This window comes from Delphinus delphis, chromosome 3 (assembly GCF_949987515.2).
Source record: "Delphinus delphis chromosome 3, mDelDel1.2, whole genome shotgun sequence".
In the NCBI taxonomy this organism is placed as follows: domain Eukaryota; kingdom Metazoa; phylum Chordata; class Mammalia; order Artiodactyla; family Delphinidae; genus Delphinus; species Delphinus delphis.
This window is the reverse complement of record NC_082685.1, coordinates 2,266,497-2,282,882: the sequence shown is the minus strand read 5'-3', so window position 1 is coordinate 2,282,882 and position 16,386 is coordinate 2,266,497. Positions and strand designations below refer to the sequence as shown.

At 63.0% G+C, this 16,386-nt stretch overlaps 1 protein-coding gene across 2 annotated transcripts in view; it reads left to right on the top strand.

Annotated features, from left to right (window-relative positions):
* SBNO2 (strawberry notch homolog 2) overlaps nucleotides 1–16,386 on the top strand; it is a 44,336-nt gene that overhangs the window by 13,920 nt on the left and 14,030 nt on the right. For both annotated transcript variants that reach the window (XM_060007269.1, XM_069540538.1), the window contains exons 3-5: nucleotides 3,247–3,320; nucleotides 3,915–4,023; nucleotides 15,785–15,946. In XM_060007269.1, the coding sequence (XP_059863252.1) occupies nucleotides 3,247–3,320; nucleotides 3,915–4,023; nucleotides 15,785–15,946 (345 nt within the window). The remainder of the gene's footprint in view (nucleotides 1–3,246; nucleotides 3,321–3,914; nucleotides 4,024–15,784; nucleotides 15,947–16,386) is intronic.

Below are 16,386 nucleotides of genomic sequence, written 5' to 3'. Positions count from 1 at the left end.
CCAGACCCCAGAGTGTAGCATCAGATGGGGCTGGGAGGTGCGCGCGAACCCAGGACTCACTCCGTGCCTGGCTGTGCCCACAAGGCACCCTAACGGGGCGGAGCACAGTGCCAAGCCACATTGAGTGGGCCTTGCCAGTCGGCAGGGAGGGAGCAAAAACGGGTCACAGCTGCAGACCCACCCGCAGCTTCCAAGCCTCAGCTAATGGCCAGAGCCTCCGGCCAGGGCCCCGGGCACACGTGTGCCAGGCCAGCTGTACCCACGGGGCCCCTGCCCTCCTCAGCCCCCACCTCCCTCCAAGCCTCTGGCCGCCCGCGCCCACCCTGAGGCTCTCGGATGCCCCGGTGCCATCCCACACGCGGCACAAAGCGTGCTCCTTCCTTGGGTGCTATGTCGCCCTGTTTTGCAGGCTCGGAGCACGCGCCTGTCATTCTTGTCTTTGTTTTTTTTTTTTTTTTTGCGGTACGGGGGGCCTCTCACTGCTGTGGCCTCTTGCGTTGCAGAGCACAGGCTCTGGACGCGCAGGCTCAGCGGCCATGGCTCACAGGCCCAGCCGCTCCGCGGCATGTGGGATCTTCCCGGACCGGGGCACGAACCCGCGTCCCCTGCATCGGCAGGCGGACTCTCAACCACTGCACCACCAGGGAAGCCCGCGCCTGTCATTCTTATAACGCCTCAGGGTTCCTTCTCCTCAGCATCCCATCATTTGCCTAATTATTTTCCTGTTGTTGGGCCTTTGGGGTGACTCCAGTTTTTTCTGCTGCTATAAATAGCGCCACTGCGTTTTCCTCCCCCCTCCTGGATGAGTCCCTGGAGGTGTGTTTCTGGAATAGAATTCCTGGGTCAGAGCGAGCCCCAGCTTGGGCGGGTTTGCAGAGGATGGAGCTGTTCCACAGGGAATGGGCTCCTGCCACGTCCCGTGGTGTTGACCCAGGAAGCTGACTGAGGGCCAGGACATGAGCTCTGTCTGGACAGCCCGTGTGGACCAGAGGGGCTCAGATACTAGAATTGGGGGAGGGATGTTTGGAATAAGACAGAGACCCTTTTACAAGGGAGGTGCCGCGTGGAGCCCGACCTTGGCTCCGAGCCCCACTCCGGGCAGTCAGAGCCAGCAGGGCAGGCTCCCCAGTGCCCTCCAGGGCTCAGGCTGTGCACAGAGCCTGTTCCTCTTGGGCCACCGAATGTGGGGGTTGCCCCTCAGACCACACTGGGCCTGGCCCAAGAGTGACCAGAAGCCCGGGCAGCCCGTGGAGGCTGGGGGCATCAGTGTTGGCACTGTGCTCCTTACTTCTCTCATGTGTCCTGGCCGAACCAAGCTTGTAAGGAGGATCCCAGGGTGGAGCAGGCAGGGAGTGGAGCTGGCCCAGGACTGCCTGGCAGGAACATGCCCCCAGGACTGTCAGTGTCCCTAAGGTGGCCAGATTTAGCAAATAAAAATATAGAGCCCGGTGAAATTTAAGTTTCACATAAACACAAATAAAATTTTAGTATGTGGGTGTTCCATACAGTATTTACACTAAAAATTATCTTTTGTTTATCAGAAATTCCAATTCCTGTTTTTTATCTGGCAGCCCTATGTTATCTGCCGCCCTTGCTGCCCTAGCAGGAATGTCATCTTCCTTCATCAGTTTGCACATGGCCTAGTAAGCTTCTGGCTAATCTCCCAGGGCCTGCTCCTTCCCAGAAGAGGGCCAGCCTCTCTGTCTCCAGGCAGGCTCTGATTGGCTAGCTGGGGTAAGGGCCCATCTTTGGACCAATGTGGTCCCACAGGCCTGCCCTCTGAAGGTGGAGTCACCCCTCTGGCTGCAAGTGTAAAATCCCGAGGAAGGCTCTGATTGGCTGGCCATGCTGTACCACCCCTGTGAGATGGGGCTGGATGTCCTTGGTTGGCAGCCTTGCCAGAGCAACGTGCTGGGGGAGGAGGTTGGGGTGCTGGGTAGACAAAGTCATGAGGGACCCTCCCCAGCCTGAGGCCTCCCCAGCTTGAGGCCTCAAACTCCTCAAGGACCTGGGGGTCCCCTGGTCTGGGAGCTCCACAGGGACCGCCCCAGGCCCAGTCTGGGTGCAGGTGGAGAAGGCTGGTGAGCAAGGGGCCCCTTGGACCCCTTCTCCCTGGCTGCCCCCTTCTGGGCCCAAACTACATCCTGGACTGGCCTCTAGTTTGGAGGCCAAGGGGCCTCTACCAGTTGATACCATCTCACCACATCTCCTTCATGCCTCTTCTCTGAGCTGGACCGTGGGGAAGCAGGCGGGGCCCTGTGGGCAGCCCAGGGCTGGGGGCACAGTGATGGAAAGTGGGGCTGGCAATCCCCTTGGTAGAGAGGGGCGGTCCCGGCCCCGCAGGCTGGTTCTGGGCCGGTACTAGGTCAGTGAGTCCCGAGGGGTGGGCCTTGTGTGGCCAGGGCTGGCACAAGCGGGCACGGCAGCTGCAGCCAGTGGGCCTCCCTGATGGAGCTTCACGTGGCCAGCGGCCCGTTTAGGGCAGGGACGCAGCACCCCGATTCTACAGAGGGTGTGAGTGTCCACAGCCCTACCCCTCAAGCCAGTCCTGGCACATGCTGCCCCTGCTGACCTCAGGCTCACCTTCCAGCCATCCTCCCTCCCCCTGGTGTTTCCTAAAGCAGGTTCTCCAGAACCCCTGCCTGTGCCTCACTCTTGGGCCACACGGGCTTGGCCTCTGGGAGCTCTGAGAAGGCTGGGCTTCAGACCTGCCTGGAGTGGTTGGGCTGCGAGAGTCTGGCTGGGACAGGGCCATCCACGGTGCTGGTGGGAGCCCTTCACCCTGACTTCAGCCCCCGCCCCTCTGAGAAGTCCCCTGCCCCTCTCCCCCACCCACCCGCTGGCAGGCTGCGCGTCTCGCTTATGGGTGCTGGCTCACGAGGGACTCTTACTGTCTTGCTTTACACAGGGTCCCCTCCTCCACTTTCTAGAATGCAGGCGTCCAGCCTGGGCTCCCCAGGCCCTGCAGGGATTCTGGGGGCCCTGCCAGTCCAGAGTCACAGCCATGCCCGCCATCCCCTCCCCGGCTGGTCCCCAGACCTGCTTGTGTACTGACCAAAGCCTTCCTCTTCACCACAGCCCTCTGGGTGGGTTCTTCTGTGCACACGGGGAAGCTCCTGGGCAGGCGGGCTCAGTGCTCTCTGGTGCCTGCCCCAGGGCAGTGCAGTGGTGGGGGGGATGGGGGGGAGGAGGGCCAGGGACCCTGCCCTCCTGTCCTCTCCCCTGACGCCTGCCACTCTGTCTCAGAATGCCATGCTGCATTATCCCTGGTGGAGCAGCTTCTCGCCCACGCCATACCCAGCCTTCTCCAGCGAGAGCCAGTAAGTGCCCATCCCCACTGTGTCCTGCTGGGGGGTCCCCCCTCGCAGGGGCTTCGCTATGCCTCCTCATCCCGCAGTCATGGGCTAAAGAAAACTAGAGCTCTCAGCCACGGGGGCTGTGGGCCCGGCCCTGGCCACATGGGGAGAGCTGAGACTGACCTGCTGTGGTCTGTCTAGCGAGAACTCTCCAGGGAAGAGGGCAGAGGTAGTGGGGACGAGGGGGCCAGGAAGGGCTATACTGTGGGGGGCACACCAGGTGGTGGTGAGAAACTTCAGGGGTGAAAGGAGCTGGGAGGACAGCTTCCCCATGGAGGGCATCAGCAAGCTGGGTTTTGAAGGGTAAGTAGGAGTTTGCCAAGAGAGCATGCCTGGTACCAGGCCAAGGAATGGCCCATGCAAAGGGCACGGAAGCACATGTAGCCAGAGCCTCGAGGTTCTTCTGGGGCGCCATGTCCCGAGACATGGGTGCGTGGGCCCCTCCTGAGCGGAGTTTCTGAGGCACCGGAGTTGTTCCTGCTGGCCTGTCCTGCACCTGGGGTGGGCAGGCAGCACCCCCATCACGCCTGCTGGCTCAGCTTCCTTCTCCGCCTCCAGCCAGTTCATGAACTCCTCCTTCATTGTGGGCCAGCCCTGCGTGGACACCAGCTATGGGCCTGCAGCCGCCACCCCCAGCTTCCCGCCAAAGAGCAGCGACTTTCCTCAGGTAGGAGACCTCGGCTGGGCTGTGCCCCGCGTGGGGTGTCAGTGCTGGGGGACTGGGCTTGTTTGGGGGACGGGCTGGTGTGACTTCCCCGCAGCAAATGGGGGTGCCGGGTCGGAGGTCACGAAACCGAGGCTGGGGGCCCAGCTGCGCTTCTGCTCATCTGCGGGTTATGGGGCCACATCTCGAGCGTCCGATTTCCTCGCCCACTTGCTCCATCTGGGTGCCCTAGCGCCTTGGCGGGGTCCACGTTCTCGGCGCCCCCCCAGGCCGGAGTGATGTCCCATCAGGTCGAAACAGCATAGTGAGCATTTATGTCCCCGAAACGGTAACCGCTTGACGAACGTGAGCCCCTCGAGTTGGAGGAAGGGAGGACGTCTGACCTCGATCTTTTGGGGGACGCCAGGCAGCTCAGCCCCCAGGGAGTCAGGCGGACCCTGCCTTGTAGCCTTGTCCACGGGGTTCACAAGTGGGTCCCACACCTCTGTCCCGCACGGCAGCTGTCGAACCTGAGAGCCTCAGAGGGGGTTTGCGGGAAGGAGCCCAGCAGTGTCGTGGGGTGACCCCAACAGGGGCCAGGTGGCGCCGAGTTTCCCTTGGGAAGCTGAAACCGTTGGCAGCTTCCGTGCTGGCCTCTGGGTCTGGGCTGCTTCGGCGCTCAGTTAGGGAAGCATCCACGTGGGCCCGCCAGGGAGTGGGGTGTCAGGTGCTCAGCTCCCCTGAGCCTCAGTTTCCTTCTGTAAAGTAGGGGCTCATGGGCCCCACCAGGTGACAGGCCGAGGGAGGCCACGGCACACACGGGCCGGTGCAGACCTGCTGGACTCACTTGGACCAAGGCCAGGGCCGTTCAGACCGGCCCACACTCACTGGGGCAGCAGCAGGGCCGGGCAGAGAACCGGACCGAAGGGTGTGTGCTGCGGTGACAGCATCCCCCCAAATCCAGGTCCTCCCGAGACCTCAGGACAAGACCCTACTTGGCAGTCAGGTGTTTGCGGGTGTGATTAGGTAGACGGAGCTGAGGTCCTCCCAGTTAGGGTGGCCCTAAACCCTCTGGGGTCCCTGTGGAGATACAGCTGCGGGGGCCGGGGTCGGGGGCAGGCACGTGGCCGGGGAGGTGGAGCTCAGGCGCTGGGGAGGTGGGGGAACCCGGAGCCTGGGGGGCACAGCCCTGCCACACCGTACCCTGGACGTCTGCCCTGAGCTGCCCTGTCAGTGACCCTCTGTGGCCACCCAGGAAACACGGCTGGGCCTCGTGGCGACGGGAGCAGAGCCTGCCCCTTGGGAGCCCCAAGTACCCCAGGGTGAGGGCGAGGGCCGTGGGGCAGGAACAGGAGGCCCGTGGACGCAGCCTCCCTGCCTTTACAGAGGCATACGTGGTTTCCTCTGCCCGCCGCCAGCCCGTGAGGAGACCCTTGGCCTCCAGGAGAGGAAGGGCCAGTGGGTTCAGCATCCAGGGCGCCCCGACGGCCCAGGACCTTCTCCCCACCCACTACGGCCCCATGTCTCTGGCTCATCTGCGGGCTGGCGGCTGACGGGCCTCCTGTGCACCGTGTCCTGGGCACCGCTCTGCGTCCAGACTTGGTCCCCTGCTGGGGCGTCCCTGCTGGGTGGATGAAGCCTTTGGGGGTGTCCCGGCCCCTGCGGCCACCCGCCTGGCCTCGCTCCGCCCCCCACTCGCCCGCTCCCGCTGCTGCCCCAGCTCTGCGAGGGATCCATGCGGCTTCCGAGCCCAGCAGCCCCCGGGGCGCCGCGTCCGCTCCTTGCTGCAGGTGGGGAAGCGCGCCCCGTGTTGGAGGTTGCTCATCCACCTGACAGATGCTCGCTGAGAGCGGCCGCAGCCCACCCTCTCTCCAGCTGCCCTTGCTGGGGGCGACTTGGACCCAGATCTCCCTTTAGAGCAGCGAAACCTTCTTCAAACGCAATCTCACCTCACTGCCAACCATGGGGTCAGACAGATGTGAGACCACAGTGCAGCCAGGCTGAGGGTCTGAGGCCTAGTGGTCAGCCTCCTCCACCTCCCCCGGGACTCTGGGCCTGTGCGCCAAGCCAGGATGGAGTCCAGAGCGAGCCTGGCATTCAAGGCCCTTCCCAGCTCAGCCCTGGCCCGGTGGGTCCACCACAGCCACCTCTGCTCCTGGTTCAGACTGAGTGACGTCGCACGGGGGCCGGCACAGGGACAGCCCCAAAGACGTCCCTGTCCTGGTCCTGGGACCTGTGGGTCTGTTGCCTCACGGGGCAGAGGTGACTTTGCAGGTGGGATTAAATTAAGGCCCCTGAGATGGGGGTGACCCTGGATTCCCTGGGGGGCCCAGTGTCATCACAGGGTCTTTTTTTTTTTAATATATATATACTTTTTTCAATTAATTAATGTACGTTTGGCTGCGTTGGGTCTTTGTTGCTGCGCGTAGGCTTTCTCTAGCTGCGGCAAGTGGGAGCTACTCTTCGTTGCGGTGCGCAGGCTTCTCATTGCGGTGGCTTCTCTTTTTGCAGAGCACGGGCTCTAGGTGCGCGGGCTTCAGTAGTTGTGGCATGTGGGCTCAGTAGTTGTGGCTCATGGGCTCTAGAGTGCAGGCTCAGTAGCTGTGGTGCACAGGCTTAGTTGCTCCGCAGCATGTGGGATCTTCCCGGACCAGGGCTTGAACCCGTGTGCCCTGCATTGGCAGGCGGATTCTTAACCACTGCGCCACCACAGAAGTCCACAAGGTCTTTATGAGAGGGAGGCGGGAGGGTCAGAGGCAGAGAGAGACGGGAGATGCTGCGCTGCTGGCTGTGAGGATGCAGGAGGGGCCGCGAGCCAGGGATGCGGCGCCTCTAGAAGCTGGAAAAGGCGGGAACCGCTGCTGCCCTGGAGCCTCTGGTAGGAACCGACTCTGACAACCCATCTCAGACTTCTGACCTCCAGAACCATAAAGTAATAAACGTGTGTTGTTTTAAGCCGCTTCACCATGTGAAGCCTTCATGAGGCCCATGGCACACCATTGAAGCGTTCACTCCTGTTTGTACATTAGAAGGAGTTGGAATGGGGAATCCAGACCTGGGCTGGGGGCAGGAAGTGAATAGAAGCCCACAGGCCTTAACACACCTCCTGGTTACTAAACTTGAGCCCTGAGTTTCCTAGCAGCCAAAGCAAAAAGAGAAAGGAGATGGGTTGTGTGACTCTTGCTGCCTAGCAGGAGAAAGCTTCTCCCCGACTTCCGTTTTGGGCCGGGAGCAGTTCCCTGGGGGCTGCACATGAGCCAGCCCAGGCCAGGACCTTTGGTGAGGGTCGAGCCAGCCTCTGTGTGGGGTCCCCATTTCCCAGGTACCTGGGAAGGATCTCTAGCCAGAGGGACTCTGCCCTGGGGAAAGCGGGAAGCCAGTCCGGTCCCTGCTCTGGGGCAGCTCTGCTTCACTGGACAGTCCTGGCCATCAGACCTGGCACCCATTGAGCCCCCAGAGCCAGGGCCCTGGGTTCCAAGTGTGGGAGGGGAAGTGCCCCCAGGGATTACCTGAAAATTTCAGCTCTGACGCTCTTGCCTACACATTACACATGGCATCTTACGTAGCCGAGACCAGCGTCACAGGGCAGAAATTAGCCCTGGTGCAACACTGGTGACCACACCCATGTACACCCATGGGTGTGCTGAGGCGCCGAAAGAACCGGCCAGGTGTCTGTAGGGTGCCCCACACTGGGAGGGGGTCTGCGTCCCTGGCAGGAGGCCCACAAACACGGCACGTTGTCTTCAAGGCCTTGTCGATGCGTTTCGTTGCTGATGGGTTGACCTTGACCCCTGGTGAGGCAGCTTCCTCTGGGTCCCCCCACTGTGCACTGTCCTTCCCGCCCTCAGGTTGACACAGAGTTGCTCAGGCCCTTATACCCCTTACACCTTGAGGGGCCCCACCTGGGGTCTCCCACTGCAGGGTATGGTACGTGTTGGGGGGTGTGGACGTGTGGCTTTTATTTCTTAATTGGAATGTGACTTGCATTTCATACGGTTCAGCAGCTTTTGTGCATTCACAGTGTTGTGCAGACATCACCTTTGTCCAAAGTCCAGAACCTTCCATCCCCCAAAAGAAACCCCATACCCCTTAGCAGTCACCCTTCCCCCTCCTCCATCCCGACACCACAAGCCCCCTCTCTGTGTCTGTGGATCTGCCTGTTCTGGACGTTTCCCGTCAGTGGAATCGCACACCGTGTGTGCTTGTGTCTGGCTTCTCTCACTGAGCATCGTGTTCTCAGGGTCCGTCCACGTTGCAGCGAGTGTCCGTGCTTCACCCCTTTACGTGGCTGAGGGACGTCCCCGTGTGTTGGGGGACACGTGTGTGTATGTGTTTGTCCATCGATGGACATTTGGGTCGTTTCCACCTCTCGACTGCCGTAAATCATGCTGGTGTGGACGTGCGTGTAGACTTCAGTGTGAGCGTGTGTTCCAGGTGTGGCTGACTCTCGCTAGGAGGGCTGTTTGGGGCCTTGTTGGAGTCGGGGTTGGGGGGGTGCCCAGCCTTCCAAATGCCCCCCGAGGCGTTGTGCCTCTAGCTCTTGCTGCCCCTGCCCCTCCAGGCCTTCCCCTGGGTTCTCCCCACCCTGGTTTCTCTGGGGTCCTGGCTGCAGGAGTGGCTGCCCCGCCCTCCTTCACTGCCCCCCAGTGCCGAGCCCCGCTGCAGCCCCCGGGATCAGGTGCTGCCCTGACCCCTCCTCCCAAGGCCCCCTGGACCCTCACGTCTCAGCCGGGCCCCGGGGAGGGGGAGGGCTCTTTTTGGTGGGCTGAGACCCCCTCACGCAGTCGCAGTTGGCAGGGCAGGCGTGCGCCCTGAGGGTCCCTCCAGGCATCTCAGGTGGGCCCCGCGTCCGCCCGATAAGGACACTTTCTGTCTGCCAGCCCAGGCTTCTGGGAAGCAGGATGAGGTCACAGCTCAGAAAAGTGCTTTGCAAACTCTGGGCAGCTCCCCACACGGAGAGGGGTCGGCGACATCCTCTGCTCCGCGAACAGATTTCCACAGGGTCAGAGGCTTGGCCTACCCCGCCAGCAGGCTCCTGGCGATTTCTGGCGCTGGCAGGGCGCGGTGGGGGGCCGCTTCCCATGGGAAGCCCCTGGGTCACGCGGGGCCACGGCCAAGGTCCCCCGCCCTGGGGTCCGCACTCCCTCCGCAGGCTCCAGGGGAGGGTCCATCATGCTTCTCACAGCTCCTGGGGCCCCAGGCGTCCTGGGCTTGTGGCTGTGTCACCCCACCTCTTCCTCCGTCTCCACGTGGTCTTCTCCTCTCTGTCTGTGTCCAGACCTCCCTCTTGTAAGGGCACCGGCCGTCGGCTTAGGGCCCGCCCTGCTCCAGTGCGACCACATCTTAGCCGACTACATCTGCAGTGACCCTATTTCCAAAGGAGGTCCCGACATGGGCCGCGCCCACCCCTCTGTGGCCAGCCCGGGGGCAGCCTAGGGACCAGCGAGCGTCCTGTTGGCCGGGCAGCCCCACGGATCGGACGCGCTGGCCGGACAGGGCCGACCAGCCATCTGGTGATGAGATACAGGGGGCAGAGAGTCTGAGTTTAGAAACTGCTGGCAACCTGACCAGTTTCCTGCTGCTGAAACCCAATCACAAAAAGTTTGTGCTTGTCCTTTGTGGGTTTTCTTTTCAAGCCCGTTTCCTAGTAATTCTTTTTAAAATTGAGACAAAATCACACACCTTAAAATTCATCCTTCTAATGTGTATTCACAGGGTTTTACAACCACCACCTTTATGTAATTCTAGAACGTTCCATCACCCCAAAAGGAAGCCCCATCCCCATCAGCGGTCACTCCCTCACCTCCTTCCCAGCCCCTGACAGCCAGGAACCCACTCCCTGTCTCTATGGATCTGCCTGTTCTGGACATTTCCCACCAGTGGAATCACACCCCGTGTGTCCTTCTGTGTCTGGCTTCTCTCACTGAGCATCGTGTTCTCAGGGTCCATCCACGTTGTAGTGAGTGTCGAGGCTTCACCCCTTTACGTGGCCGAGTGATGCTCCTGTGTGTGGAGGGACCATGTGGTGTTTGTCCGTCATCCGCTGGTGGACACTTAGGTTGTGTCCACCTTTGGCTGCTGTGGACGTGCGTCTCCATTGCCTCTGGTGGGCACCTGGCAGTGGAATCAGGGTCATGGGGTGACTATGACTGTTTTCCGAGGATGCTGCCCCGTTTCGCGCCCCCACCGGCCGTGTAGGGGCTCTGATTTCTCCAGCTCCTCCCCACACTGGTCCCTGCTGGCTTTGTGGGTCCAGCCGTCCGGGCGGGTGTGAAGTGTGTCCCGCTGGTTTCGGGTTGCATTTCCCCGTTGCCTGACAGTTTGAGTGTCCTTCCTCCCCTTGTTGCCATTTGTATACATTCCTCACCTGCGGCAGTGGCCGCTGGCCATGTTCCCCCTACTTCCTCTGCCGGCTGTGGGCTGGAGACAGGTGAGGGCTGCAGCATTGGGCCGAGGTCTCCCTGACCCCAGGGACCCTCCCCAGTCAGAGCTCTGGGGTGCTGGGCAACCGCAGGGAGGCCCATGGGCCCGCTTGCTCCTCTCGGCCGTGGATCCGCACAGAACCGTCCTGGAATGGGGGTGATGGAAAGAAACAAGCAGGACGGGCACCAGGCCTCAGGGCTTTGTGCCCCCCGCCACTGGCCCTGTCTACGTCCTGCCCTCTGTTCTGGGCTGCGGGTTGCAGGGGCTGACGCAACAGGGAAGAGCAGCGTTTTGGGCACAGCCAGGCCGCTTGCCAAGGCTGGAGGAGGAAGAGCAGGGCGGGGCCTGGGGCCCCATGGGGACGGCCCTCCAGGTGTGGCCACAGCACAGGCAAAGGCCCTGGGGCGGGCCCTGTGAGGCACTGGAGGCGGGCTCTGGGTCAGTGAAGGTCCAGGCTGAGGAGCTGAGGGCAGGCCCAGGAGGGCGTGGGGGGCACGGAAGGGGCAGCCAGCCTAGGTTTCCTCCCTGCGATGCAGGGGCCTCTGAACCTCGAGTCACTGCTGTGGGCATCCCAGGGACAGCCGTGGTCCCTGCCAGGCCCAGCTGGGCACATGCTCTGGGGGGACAGTGGTCTGGGGGAAACTGAGGCCGGGGCCAGGAGAGCGCCCGGGGCAGGCAGGGGGCGAGCCAGTGGCAGCCCGCGGGCGTTGTTGACAGCCGTCTGTGGTAGATTCCGCCCCGTTCAGTAATTCTCCGCGCTTTGCCAGTAATCGTCCTGACTTACCAGGCAGGCATCATTTCCTGAAAGTCAGCCGGCCTTAGGGGAAGTAGGCGCAGGCGGTGACTAAACCAACATGCAAATGCGGCCGGGCGGGCTGAGGGCTGAGGGCCGGCGGGCTGAGCCGCCCGTGGTCATGAGGCAGCTGCTCCCACCGCTTCCTCGGGACCCGGCGGCCACCATGTCCCAGCTGCGCTTCTGGCTGCAGTTTGCAGCCCTCGGCAAGGTAACCCTGGGCTCCTGCCTTGCGAGGGGGGCCGGGCTGGGAGGGCCCGTGGGAACCGCCCGGAACAGCCGGGCTGGGGGCGGGGGGGAGGGCTCCCCCAGCCTGCTCCGTCTGTCTGTTTTTGGCAGCGAGGATGACCCCGCTGGAGTTTTCCGAGCAGAGCCACGTGGAACGTGGGGACAGCCAGGGAGGGCAGGGGGCTGCAGGGGGCTGAAGCCGTCCCACCTGGAGTCTTGTGGGCACTCCGTGTCCTGGGATGGTGGCAGTGGCTCTGTGGGGCATGGTTTGAGACGGGCTCTGATTGGACAGGCAGGCTCGGTCCCCATCCCTCCGTCTCTCTGTCCCACTGTCCCTCCTCAGGGCCCCTGCCCAGGACCAGTGAGAGGACCTGTGTCCGAAGAATGTTTCTGGGGTCACTTTCCTGGCTGGGAGGGGGTGCTGAGCAGACCCAGAGCCGGGTCCAGTCTGGGGGCCATCCTGTCCCAGCCTGCTGGGCGGTGGCAGAGATGAGGTGGGGGGGGGGTCACTGCATGGGCAGCTCCTCGCTGGTCCAGGGTCCCCGACATGCTGAGAGGCAGTAAGCACAGTGGGCAACCCTGTGCCCTCCTGGCCCCCCAGAACTGTCGGGGTAACCAGCCAGCTCCCCTGCATTGGGGCCTGCAGTGGGAAGAGCGGGGGCAGGGGGGCCTGGGATCCCGGAGGAGTTCCAGGTGGGGACGCAGGTCGGGAGGTGAGCCCGGGGACGGGTGGACACAGGCTGCCGGGTTGGGGGCTCTGGTGAGGGCCTGGGAGCTGCGGCCCTGCCCTGACTGGGCCCCTGGGGACCCAGGGAAGGTGATTCTGGGTTTGGGTCATCTTGGAGGTCTCCTGTGGCTGCTGGGAGTCAGGTCCCAACACTGGCAGGCAGCCCACCAGGGGGGTCCACTCTCACTTCCATCCAGCCACCCACGGTGGGGAGGGGGAGGGACCTCGGGAGCCCCACCCCCACCCCCTGGGGACCCAAGTGAGGCCCACCTCCCTTTGCCCCCAAGGATCCAGGGGCCCCCAGACGATGCCAGCTGCCCATCAGGGCATCTGGTGGAGACGGTGTCCACAGACTGGGGAGAGAGCACCCACTTTCTTAATAAATTATATTTTTTAGAGCAGTTTTAGATTTACAGAGAGACTGTGAATCAGTTCAGAGGGACCCTGTGTGCCCACGACCAGCTCCTTGGCGCCGCCCACGTCCCAGCTGATGGGCCCGTGTTCATACGTCGTCCTCAGGGCCCCAGAGTCCACGCTTCCCCACGTCGCCTCTGCCCCAGTAACACTGTGGCACCAGGACCCCCAGGCTGTGCCGGTGTCGCCCGCTCTCCTGGGGTGGGCTGGGGCCCTGGGCAGTCGTGGGGAGCCCGGCCTGGGACTCCTGAAGGACGTCCCCAGTTTGGGTTTGTCTGGTGTTTTCTCATGGTTGCACTGGGGCCATGGGTTCCCCGGGGGAGAACTCAGAGGGGAGGTGCCCTTCCCAACCATCACCCCAGGGGTCTCTGCTGCTGAACTTGACCTGACCTCCTGGCTCCTCCACGGGGGGCTTCTTCACCTGCACGCTGTCCTCCTGGGAAGGGTCTCCGTGCTCAGCCCTCACACAGGGTGGCCCCCGAGCGCCCCTTTCAGCCCCTGCCTCTGCCATCTTCGGGGCTGGCCCCTGAGGTCCCGCCCAGCTCCCTGCCCACTGCCCAGTGACTGTTTCACCTTTGGGAAGCAGGCCCACCTCTCAGGGCTCCAGGGTCATCGTCACCCTGACCAGGCTCGGCGGCGCTCGCTGGGAGGGCCACGCTGGTCCCAGAGGGACTTTAGCAAAGACAGCTTTCCCCGACTGGACGCGGACCCCACCCCAGCCAGCCTTCGGAGTCTCTGGGGGTCACTACCCCATGTCACTTCATGGGGTCCGGGCGGCCAGCTTCTGCAGCCCACCCTTCCCTGGCATTGTCCACCAGACTCGGGATGTGCCACCTCTGATCCCAGCTGACCGGGGGTGGGGTAGGGAGCAGGCCTCAGGGGCAGCAGAGCCAGACCCACTGCCGCCGCCTCAGCGTCCCCCGAGATGGATGCTCTGGCCTGTTGAGTCGCCGGGCTCTCGCATGGGGGTGCAGCGTGCCCCAAGGAGCATCATGGAGCACCTGTTCCCTGCTCTGGGGTTGGCATCCCCCTCCTGCTTCTTCCCAGGCTGTTGAGCTGGTCCTGCTAGGCACTGTCTGCCACGCCCCCATCTCCTCGCCTGGACTTGCCCAGTCGCCAGGTCCTGCAGCTGCAGGCGGTGGGGGGAGGTTGGGGTCTGCCCCCCTTCCGTGGGACCAGCCCTCCTTGCAAACCGCCGGAGCCAGGGCACCCTGGGCAGTGGGAGGCGTCCACAGGGGGCCCCCAGCCTTATACCAGCTGAGCAGGCCCCACCCCTTCCTGCCAGGCCCGCTGTCCTTTTCGCACAGTGCTCTCAAGCCTGCCTGTTGGGGGCTGTGCACGCACCAGCATCTGAGCACGGGGTCCTGGGGAAGCTGGACAGTGTTGCCTGGAGGTCCCTGCACCCCAGGGCGTGGGGGGCTGATTCCCATGCAGATCAGTCGGAGGGGAGCCCCAGAAACACGGCCCTTGAGGGGCCGTGGGGTAGGACTGGGAACTGGCTGAGATCAGGGGCCTGCTCTCGGTGACCTGGGACTGCGGAGACCTGCCCTCCACCCCCAGAAGCCAGCTCAGCTGTGGCCTCCAGGCCCGAACTGGTCACATCGGGTGGACCCTAGGCCCAGGCCCACCCTTCCTCCCCAGAGTCCACTGATCTGAGCCCCTGGGACCCCGAGACCCCCACTGGTCAGCCCTGCCCACCCTCCTGGCCTTCTCTCACTGGTTAGTGGGACACCACACCCTCTGTCCCAGCCCGCCCGGCCGCGGCCTTCCAACAGCCCTGATGGGCCGAGATGTGTGAACAGTACGCGGGGCTGGGGGCTCCCAGAGGGCCGTTCTCCCTCCTCCTCGGCCCCTGCCCTGCTTGGGAAATGCTCCCGTTGATGGGCACGCTGAGGCCACAGCCCACCTGGCTCCACCCATGGCAGGCAGGCGGGGGTGGGGGGTTCCCTCCCTGCGGGGCTCGGCTGAGGGCTGCCCCGCATCTGAGCCTGGAGGGGCTGAGGGAGGTGGGGGGCCTGCACCTTCCCCAGCTCTGGGCACGGGGAGCTGTGCTGCACTGCCCTCCCCAGGTGGCAGGCGGTGTGAGCACCGTGACCCAGCGGGGCACTGCAGGGGACCCTGGTCCAGAAGCCCCAAGGGGCTGTCTCTGCATGTCCCCACGTCCAGCACAGGCCAGGCACACTCAGGAGCTCCATGCCTGTGACCAGGGCTGGGAGGGAGGGGGGCCGGTATGGGACCCCCCTGCGCTGCACCTGATTCCCTTTGTTTATTTATTTTTATTTATTTATTTTGGCTGCGTTGGGTCTTCGTTGCGGCACGCAGGCTTCTCTCTAGTTGTGATGTGCTGGTTTTCTTTCTCTAGTTGTGGTGTGCGGGCTCCAGGGCGCGTGGGCTCTGTAGTTTGCGGCATGCGGGCTCTCTAGTTAAGGCGCACAAGCTCAGTAGTTGTGGCGTGCGGGCTCAGTTCCCCACCCAGGGATCGAATCCCCGTCCCCTGCATTGGAAGGCGGATTGTTTACCACTGGACCACCAGGGAAGTCCCCCGATTCCCTTTAAATTTAGGTTTAGAAATTGCAGCCTCCACAGCAGCAGATGTCTCCTGAAGCTGTGGCGGTCCGTGCGTCCTGGCATCCCTACACCGGTGTCACCTCCTCCATGGGGATGGGCCAGGGCAGGCACGGGGTGTCCGTCACCTTCTCCCGGTGTCCTCTGAGTAGAGTCCAGCGCAGCGCCTGTGGGGTCTGGTTTCTCTCACCTCCACTTGCCTTTTTCCTTTTTTCTTTTCAAACAGCTTTATTGATACAGTTCACATATTGTAAAACTGACCCATTTGAATTGCATAATTCAGTTTCCAGTGCATTCACAGAGTCGGGCAACCATCACCTCTGTTTAGTTCCAGAACATTCTCATGGCCCCAAAGAGAAGCCCCGTCCCCATCAGCAGTCACCCCACACCCTCCCCAGTCCCTGACAACCAGGAACCCCCTCTCTGTCCCTTTGGATCTGCCTGTTCTGGACGTTTCCCATCAGTGGAATCACACACCGTGTGTCCTTCTGTGTCTGGCTTCTCTCACTGGGCGTCGTGTTCTCAGGGTCCATCCACGCTGTAGCGAGTGTCAGTGCGTCACCCCTTTCTGTGGCAGAGCAGCATCCACCGTGTGGCTGGGCCTCACAGCTGCCCTCACCCGGCCTGTCTTGCAGGACTCCTCGTACCTCGATGACCTCTCCAATGCCTCCATCTTCTCCTCGTCCGTGGACTCCCTCTCAGACATCGCAGACACACCTGACTTCCTGCCCGCCGACAGCCTCAGCCAGGTGCCCACCATCTGGGACGTGAGCACTGGCCCCTCCACCCATGACAAGGTCAGTGTGCCCCATCCTCGGCCGAACAGACACAGAGGAGGGTGTGGCTCGAGGGTGCTCATGTCTCCCATGTAGGCCAGAAGATGCAGGGGCTCCCCAGGGGGAAGAGGGGCTCCGGGGAGCCCGGCATACACTAGTGGACACTGGTGGGCATATGCCTAGATGCCCTGACGGGTTCAGTGCCCATGAAACCCCCGGGCCCTCGGGAAGCGTCTGGGCCCAGTCTGGGGCTGGCAGGGGGATACGAAGTGCCCAGAGTAGGTGCAGCAGGCGACCCAGGCCCGTCCTCGCCTCGCCAGGGCCCTCCTACCGGTTCCCAGCCTCCCGGGAACCTGAGGCCCAGGCGGGCAGCTGAAACGCCACGCCCACTGCTGCTGCGGCCAGCCCTGCCTGCGGGAACCTGAGTCAGCCTTCCAGGAACCTGCGTCTGCAGCTGTTTG